At 37.6% G+C, this 9792-nt stretch overlaps 1 protein-coding gene and 1 non-coding gene across 2 annotated transcripts; one reads left to right on the forward strand and one right to left on the reverse strand.

The window, feature by feature from the left end:
* Positions 1-1559: 1559 nt before the first annotated feature.
* LOC144999133 (small nucleolar RNA R71) lies at positions 1560-1666 on the reverse strand. The gene has a single exon (XR_013660654.1). It is a non-coding gene; the product is annotated as a small nucleolar RNA R71 (small nucleolar RNA).
* A 1065-nt stretch (positions 1667-2731) lies between these two features.
* LOC144997992 (uncharacterized) lies at positions 2732-3370 on the forward strand. The gene has a single exon (XM_078957839.1). It carries the CDS (start codon positions 2732-2734, stop codon positions 3368-3370), a length of 639 nt encoding a protein of 212 aa, XP_078813965.1.
* The last annotated feature ends 6422 nt before the right edge of the window (positions 3371-9792 follow it).

Below are 9792 nucleotides of genomic sequence, written 5' to 3' on the forward strand. Positions count from 1 at the left end.
TGAATATGAAATTAAGATTAATTAGAAAATAGGTAAGTTAATGTGTGAGCTTGTTTGAGGAACCAACAAACAAGAGGTTAATTGAAATATCAACTTGATTAACCAACTACAAATCTTATTTAATCCAAATAATTGAACTAGGGAATTAGTTAGTTTAAACAATTGGCCACTGCTTGAATTAATTAACTTTCTAAGGGTTAGGAGTAATGAACATGAACCTAACCACTATAGTTGGTAACCAATAATAATTAATTTATCATAAAAATAACCATAGGAGTGAATTCGTTGAACCTAAACAGAAACCCTTTAATAAATTTGGTGAATTTGTCATTTGTTTTAATCGTTAGTTAGTTAATTGTTTTTATTTGCTATGTTTAAGTTTCTAGTCTTATAAAACTAGAGAAAAACCCTTTTACTTTTATTATTTGCTTAGTTAAAATTAGTTATTAGATCAATTTCCATTCCCTGAGTTCGATACCCTACTTGTCCAACTATACCACTAAAAGACAGGTTCACTGCCTTTGTGTGCTTAACTCATTAATAAAAAGTAGGATTAAAACTAGTTGGTTTTACACACATCAAGTTTTTGGCGCCGTTGCCGGAAAACGGTTCTAAATAATTTATCTAATTTCTAATTTTTTCGATCTTTTGTGTGAGTTTACTGGCGGAAAGTTAATTTATTGCACATTAGTAATTAGTAGTTAGGTTTTAGGATCTAAATTAGTTTTTATTTTAAGTTTAGATTTCTTTCAAAATAACACTGCTACTCGCCGAGTGCATTCGCACCTACTCGGTGAGTACAACAAAGTTTCAGCTTTTATTTTTCGTTTTTTTAGTACAATTTTTTGTTCTTTTTACGTTGTTATCTTGTTTATTTCAGGACTTTCATGACCAGAGGATCAAACACCTCGCTGGTACCCCGATTTGAAGATCCCAAATCCGCTTTGAGAAGAAACAAAGGAAAAGACGTGGAAAGCTCGAATACACCAAGGAAGTCACCTTTATCCAATTTGAAGACTGTTTTTGGGAAGAAGAAGAGCAGCAAATCAGGAGCATCCAACGCATCTTTGGCAAGCGAAGACCCGATCAAGGAAGACACCGAGTACGACACCGAAGAATAAGAAGAACCCACGTACGGGCACGACTCCGATTCCGGCGACGAGTTAGCTCATACCATGGCTAACATTGATGAAATCCCCATGGGAGAATGGAAGAAGAGGATCTGCGATGACACCGGCCCAGGACTTGTGCAGCCCGCAATTCCCACTACTGCTACTTTTGAGCTAAACGGACACATACTTGCCCAACTCAAGGAAATTCCTTTCTATGGAAAAGACCACAAAGATGCATACAAGCATTTGGATGAAGTTAATGATGTAGTTGATTACTTCAATGTTCCAAATGTGCCTCGGGATACTCAGCTACTTCGCATGCTTCCAGTGACATTCAAAGGTGCTGCAAAAGACTGGATCAAATCACTTCCCCCCGGATCAGTCACCACAGGGGCCAAGATGAAAGAAGAATTCATTGACCACTTTTGCCCACCTTCCAAGATAACCAAACTGAAGAAAGTAGTAGCTAACTTTGAACAACAAGCTGGAGAGTCATTATATGAAGCTTGGGAGAGGTACAAGAGCTTACTAAGAAACTACCCACAGCATGACCTAAATAGCCAACAAGAAGTCTCCATTTTCTATGATGGAGTCAATGTCACAACTAGGCAGCTAATTGACTCGCAAGGCCCGCTCACTAAAAAGCCACCCCCGGTGATCAAGGAATTGATTGAAGAATTCTCTAAGCACTCTAGAGAATACCACAACCCAAGAAATGATGTTACTAGGGGAGCCGCATATGCAGCTACTGAAGACTTATCCGCGGTCATGGATATGCTAAAGACCATGGATAGGAGGATGGATAAAATGGATCAAACAATCCATGCTATTCGGGTGGGTTGTGAAAATTACAATGGACCTCATCTTACTAGAGACTGCGACTTGGATGAAAATAGCAACAAAAAGGTGCAAGTATGTTACTCAAGTGGAGACCGATATGATGAAGACTGGCGAAAACCAAAGAAACAGTGGTTCCCGTATGAAGAGTACAAGAAGGCTAAGGAGGAGAAGTACAAGCAGAAAGGAAGAGGTTTTTACCAAAAGGAGGAGCCGACACAAGAAAGAAAACCAAGTTTAGAGGAAATGCTCACCAAATTTGTAGCTGCTTCAGAAAAAAGACATAGTGATCATGATGCTGCCATTCAAGAAACAAGAAATATCCTTAGAAACCAGTAAGCATCCATTCACAACATAGAAACGCAGCTGGGGCAACTTGCTCAACAAATAAACCAAAGATCACCGGGCGAACTCCCTAGTAAAACCAAAAATAACCCACGAGGTGCGAACATAAATGTAGTTACAACAAGAAGTGGGAAAATAATTACCCTCTGTCCCCTGTTCAGAAAGAAGCACCTAAAGAATCACAGAGGAAAGAGGCAGAAAATCAAGCAGAAGATCAAAACTTTCAATCTGACTGCCCTACTCGCCGAGTACCAAACATGGACTCGGCGAGTATAATGCCAAATCCAAAAGAACAGGTCCCTGAAAAGTTGTATCAGCCTCCAATGCCATACCCAACCAGAGCTAAGAAGGAGAAGCAGGAAGAGGAGTACCAGAAGTTCCTAGATCATATCAAGACTCTTCAAATCAACATACCCTTCATTGAAGTTGTCGTCCAAATGCCCAAATATGCCAAGTTACTTAAGGAACTTCTTACTAATAGAAGGAAGATGGAAGAAGTGAAGAAGGTGGTCCTAAATGAAAACTTTTCAACTGTTATGCTAAATAAGCTACCAAAGAAGAAAGGTGACCCGGGGATCTTAACACTACCTTGCCAATTTGGCAACTTAGCTACAATTCACGCCTTAGCTAATTCAGGAGCAAGTGTCAACCTAATGCCATATTCGTTCTTCAAGAAGTTGGATCTCCCGGAACCAAGACCAATTTGCATGGCAATCCATTTAGCAATCAAGACAGTCACTTTCCCAAGGGGCATATGCGAATATTTGCTGGTCAAGGTGGACAAATTCGTCTTTCCCGCTGACTTTATCATTCTAGATATGGAGGCGGATCCTCAAGTCCCGATCATCCTCGGAAGACCCTTCCTCAACACTGCGAGTGCTATAGTAGATATGTGGGATTCAAAGCTTACCTTGCGGGTAGGTGATGATTCTGTAACTTTTGGGGTTGATCAAGCCATGAAGTATTCAAGGAACAGTGATGACACGGCTTTCTCAATCGACATGCTAGACGAACTATTGGAGGAGTGTGTAGGTGAAGATTCCAGTGAGTCCACAAGTGTTGATGAAGAATTTTGAAGAGAATTGTTATCGAGATTATTAAAGCAATTATGATTGAATGATTGAAAAGTAAGAACACAACGAGTAAATATTAATCAGATCTTATATTGATGAAGATTGATTACAAAGCTTTAAGCAGAAAGAATACTCGAGTTAAAAAGTGCTTTCTACTTCTAACCTCAGTCCCTATTTATAGGAAACCAGAGTGTACAAAAAATATACTAAGTCTATTACAATACGCTTCGCATAAAATTGTGACTTAGTAAAATAACTAATATGCGAAACTCAAAAGAAACAACCACTTCGACTTTTACAATACATAGACTCTACAATCTCCCCCTTTGTAAACAGTCGAAGCTATTCAGTCCATAAGTTTCTGAACAGCTGAGTGAATTGTCTTTCGCACTTCACCATACCAAGAAATCACCTTTTTAAGCTCCCTCTTGTCTCCTTCGTTATTCTTCTTGTAGTTATTCATACGAACAATAAAATTCGTATATTGCGAAGAAGTATATCTTTCAATTTTCGAGACCTTGAACAAAAATTTCTTGGGCTTTCCTTTTGTATCCTTCCCTGAAAATACCATGCCAAAAGGTTTAGGGCATATTTCACCAACAGCATACTTAGATAATGCTGACTGGGTCAAGGTATCTTCCCAGGGGACATTCACTTCCCTTCCCAAGGTCGTTGCGAGTTCTTCATCGGTTAATGCCAAACAGTCAAAGTAGTTATCAATAAAAATCTTGACATGTGCGAAACCGATTCTAAACACTTCAGTTTCAGATCCTTTGAGTTTGTGATCTTGCATGTGTTTTAAAATAAGAGCTACTTGGATAAGATCATTGCAGTTCATCAGAGGGAAGTCAGCTATTGTGAAGTCATATTGTTTGTTATCAGCTCGAGTGACAAAATATTGAAAGTTCTGAAGCATGTCTTCAAACATCGAATCCTTCTTAATCGTCAACACCTTTTTAATCTTCAGCAAGGACCATACTTCATCTGGATTCTTTCCCAATACAACATGAAATCTGATTTTCATATGTATGTAGTCATCAACATTATCAAACTTCTCACTTATCTTGTACTGAGCTGTTATGAATAGCATTTCATTAATCGGAAAATCCAACTGGCATTTGTCCGAATTTGCAATGTCGTAGCTCCTCTTTGGCTTTTTCTCAAATTCGTACATCTCCCTCCCCACCACTTTCGACTCTATAGTTTCATAAGAATAAAGCTTCGCAGGATCTCCTTTATTCATTATGGGAGGATCACTTGCCCTTTGCCTCATTATGCTTTGAACTTGCCTCATCCTTTCCATTTCAGCCTCTGCTTCAGCTTTCTTCTCCTCTTTCGACTTTTCATAAATAATCCATTTTCCTTTTCTCACATCATCAGTTGGAGGTTTCGTACTCAAACTTCCTCCTTCTTTTGACCCAATAGATATTCCTTTGGTTATTGGTCTTGTGGTCATTGTTGTTGAGGAAATTGACATTATGAATATAGGAAGAGTAGTTTTGAGCTGAGTGGATATCACTTTCCCCACAGTCTTCGTAGCATCCTCTTTACAAGTATTCTTCTCTCCCCCTTGCACCCCTGTGAAAGCAGGTGGGGCATTCTTAGGTAGTAAAGAGGTAAAGTTCGCAATAGGAGCAAGTGTCTTCTGAATTGCTAGTTCCAAAGTATTGAATTTGAGAGACAAGAATTCAGGAGTGAGAATGGTCTGAGATGAATATTGTGAAACCAAAGTTTTCAACTCAGTCATCAACTGAATCAACTTATCAAATTTCTCCTTGTTTTCATTCTGATTAGCTTCAAGAACTGGAGCAGGAGATTGAAAATCATTGATAACTTTGTTCAGGGCTGTTGTAATCACATCAACCCTCTTCTGTACTTCCAAATTTTGAGAAGTAATATCTTGAATCTCCTTCGCAAGTTCTTTCTTTAATTCCTCAACTTTAAAGTTGACATCCTCCCTAACCTTGTTTACATCCTGCACAAAAAGAACGTGACATTCTTTTGCAACAGTATTCAATTCCTTAACAACACCATTAAATGAACTCGCTTGAGCTTGAATGAGAAGCTCATTATTCTTATCTGACTAATCAACTTTATCAAGTATTCTCTTTTCAGCAGACTTGATCATAGCTTCAACCTCCAATCCTAATATAGATGATGTTGTACCAGAATCAGCTTGTGACTGAATAATGGCATTCAACTTTTGATTCAGGATTTTGAATTGCTTTCCTGTCATAAGCATATAATCAGGTATCTCCTCCTCCTTTGAATCAAAATGTAAATATTCAAATATTCCTCCAAAACCTCCTCCTTCGGTTTCATCATCGGACATGGGTTGCGAAGGTTGAGGAATTTCGGGTGATTGTGATGGAAATAAGGTTGTTAATGGATGTTGTAGAGGATAGTCAAAAATTGATGAAATAGTGAGTGTAGTGGTTAGAAGAGAAAATGGTGGTAATGAAGTAGATATATTCTCAGAAGAGATGGGTAAAGAAGTAGATAAGCTGATAGGTAGTGTGGTTTCGACACTTGTGATAGGTGCCCCCGTATCAGATACGTTGACAACCATATCAGAAGTAGGTACCTCCTCAGAAACTGATTTGGTAGTGACTACTTCAAGTGGAATAGAGGTTGTTGTAGAGATTTGCGAAGTAGGTGTAACTGAAATAGGTGGAATAGAAATAGTTACCGGTGTAGAAACAGGTGGAGTCTCTGGAACCACCTCTTCATCAGAAGACTCGTTGCGAATAATCAACTTGAGTATCTTGGAAAGTGTTTGTTGCATATGTTTCGCAAGATCCTGAGCTCTTTTCCTCTTTGATCCTGGAGAAATAGGAGTTGGAACACTTCTAACCGTTACCCCCTTACTGCTGACTTCTGTCTTGCGAATAAGAGAGGATTTACGAATCCTCTTCAGTACCCCAGATTTTGAGGGTATAGTTTCCTTCTTCGATTTTGAAGACGTCTCCTCTATCTGAACCTCTTCCTCTTGAGTTTGTTTTGAAGATTGAACTTTTTCATCCTTCTTAGTGGTCTTCTTCTTATTTGAGGTTTTGGCAGAGACTTCCAATAGAAACCCAGTTTGCACAGCTGGATCCACCGTCTTCATGTATCTTACCAACAATTTGTGAGTGGATGATACCTTACGAAGCATCGCATTCGGAATGCGAGCAACGTGTGTAAAGATATTTTCATCATCTTCCACCACATTTGGAAATTGATACAACGAGAATTTTGCAACCTCAGCACCTTCTGGGACTTGAATTCCTTCTTTTTCATATGCCTTTTCAAGAATAAGGCTCCAATATCTTGCACAGGAGATTCCTTTTTTAGAATTCGTATTTTCAAGACTCTTTACAAACTCCTTCCACAACTGAGTTCCGTAATCCACATTGATATTGTAGTATAAGCCCATCACCATCGCATAAACTTCCATACATCCCCTGTCAAGACCTACTGTTCTTTATGTCAAACATCTGAGAAAAATGCCAAATAGAAAATTCCACATATAGGGTAATCCAAATTTTCGGAAATCGCTAATCTTCTCAAGTGCTGGCTGATGTCCCATCTCATTGAACATAAAGATGATTTGGGATTGATGGGTTTGAAAAATGGAGGGTTATTGGGAATGTTCAAGAACTCAATGAACATCTTCTTGTTCAAACGAACCCACTTGTTGTTCATCAACTAAAAGGTTATGACATCAGTGGCATAGTTGTAGGAAGTCGATGAAGCCGCCAATGACAACCATGTCCTCGGAACTGAGAAAGAACTAAACATGGCAGTTGCTAAAGGAGATCTTTTCGAGGCCATAATCAACATCTTTAGTTCTTCTGGGTAAGATGAAACTCGAGGATCAACAAGGTAGTTGGTGCTTTGGATCTTTATGAGTGATTGTGAGAGAACTTCATCAGTGTTGGATTGAGTACCAGCCATTTTTAGGGTTTGAACAAGATGAATATGAAGAAGATGAAGAAATTTAGGATTGTGAGAGTTTGTTTGTTCGAGTAACAGTATACAATGATCTTGAACCCCCTTTTATAGGTAACCCGAATCGATTTGAAATTAAAGCAGGATGCATTTAATGTTATCCGATGTGGCACCTTGATAATCATACCATAACAACAAAAAGGTAGCCATACTGCAAAAAGTAGTTGTCACATCACCTACAAACCCGGACAGAATACCAACCATCTCGTGTACACAGCCTGTCAATTTTCCCATTATAGAATTGGAACCATTAGAACCCTTCTCATGGAGGCAAGGCTCTTTCACTTTTGGGATATAAAGTGAAGTCATATGCCAGATTTGCGAAATCATCAGCCTGAGTTGGTATTACTCAGAACCTCAAGGATTTCGTGAGTGCAGTGTTGCAAAGAAATAAGATAAGAAACAACAATTTTTTTTTGAATTCTGTGATGTCAAAAATTCAATTTGACACGAAGGCAGTTAAACCCCAGACAAAGGTTGCTTCGTTAATCATCAAGAGAGATGATCAACAGCTTGTGTATGTTCCCGTGAATTACAATCGAATACTTTTTTTATAAGTATCAAAGGGCTTCTTTTGAAAGATATTTTGGGTTGGTTTCAAATTTCATTACATATCAACCTTAACATAAGGTGAGAAATTGTAACTGAAATTACTTGTATGACCAGTGTAGTCAGTGACAAGTTGGCTTTTGAAAATATTTATCATGACTAGGATTTGCGAATGAAACTCACACAGAAATCATATTCGTAAAAAATGTTGTACTAGATCTTGTTGGGTAACAAACCTCGTGGATTGCGAATGTTTGATCAAGACGACGCATGCGAATTGAATATGATTTGGAGTTTCGAAAGTTTGGTACTTAAACAAAAGTTTCGTAAATATCTGGAAAAAATTTCCCCATCAATTCCTCAAAGTTTAGGATTTTTGGGTTTCACTTTCATCACGGATTCATGATGTTAGATCATAAACACAGAATTTTTGTATATCTAAGTCTCGATGGCTTTGATCAGAGACCTCTCGGACATACGTCTTTGTGTGTGATTTGTGTGAAGAATTTTGTGATGAAAAAGATTGGTTATCATATCGAATGTACCTCTGTTATTTGTGGACCAAACAAAAAACTCTTAACTCATATGAGAAGAGTAAGGTAGCTCTTTTAACTAATGCGAATACAAGCCTTTTTGGGAAGAAATTTTCATGAAATAATTTCATTAAGGCTTTCATTTCTCACACATAGAGTTATACGAGGCTTGAGTCAACATGCTGCAGCATGCTTCTAGGGACATCCTAACTAGTACAAGTTAAAAAAAAAATACCTTCCCATAGAAACATACAAGCATGACCTCTTCGCATGAAGCACTGGACTAAGCTAAAAACACACAATCCTTAAAGAACAAGGTTAACAAAAAAAATATTTGTGTGATTTTTGAATTTTTCGAAAGCAAGAACAAAACAAAAGAAAATATTTTTGATTTTTCAAGTTTTTCGCAAATAAAAACATAACAAAATAAAATCTTTTTGGATTTTTTATTTTTCGAAAATGAAAATGAATCAAAAGAAAATATTTTTGATTTTTCAAGTTTTTTTTTAAACACAAAATGAACCGTAAACCTAACCTTAGTTGTTATATGTGCGAATGCGAAGAAATGTGGATGCGAAGCCATGTAAAGCCTCTGAATGAATAGTAACTTCTGAACAATTCTGACTCAGAGCTTCTGAACGAACCTTTCATCCTTGAATTATTAATTTTGAAACTGAATTCACATCAATCATTCCCAAACCTGCTAAAATTCTTACAATTTTTTTTTCATCAAGAGGTTTAGTAAAAATATCAGCAAGTTGTTCAGTGGCATTAACAAAATGAATTTCAATATTCCCATCTTCCACATGATCTTTGATAAAATGATATCGAAGAGCTATGTGTTTTGTCTTTGAGTGTTGTACTGGATAATGACAAATGCGAATTGCACTTTGAGAATCACAATACAAAGGAATCTTTTTCATATTGATAGCATAATCACGAAGTTGACTCTGAATCCAAATGATTTGCGAAGTGCAAGCAGCAGCTTCAATGTATTCAGCCTCAGCAGTTGATATAGCAACACAAGTTTACTTCTTCGATTGCCAACTCACCAACTTCCCATCCAACAGTTGACATCCACCACTTGTACTTTTCCTATCCAAAGTACATCCACCTAGATCTGATTCTGAAAAAGCTTGAATGAAGAATCCTGATTTTGAAGGATACCAAAGTCCTAACGAAACAGTTCCCTTAAGATAGCGAATAATATTTTTCACTGCTAGTTAAATGAGGTTCCTTGGGATTAGCTTGATATCTAGCACAATTACATACCGAAAACATAATATTAGGTCTGCTTGCAGTTAAGTACAATAAGGAACCTATCATGCTTCGATAAAGAGTTAAATCAACAGC

Source organism: Lactuca saligna, chromosome 5 (genome assembly GCF_052625555.1).
Source record: "Lactuca saligna cultivar CGN05327 chromosome 5, ASM5262555v1, whole genome shotgun sequence".
Classification (NCBI taxonomy): domain Eukaryota; kingdom Viridiplantae; phylum Streptophyta; class Magnoliopsida; order Asterales; family Asteraceae; genus Lactuca; species Lactuca saligna.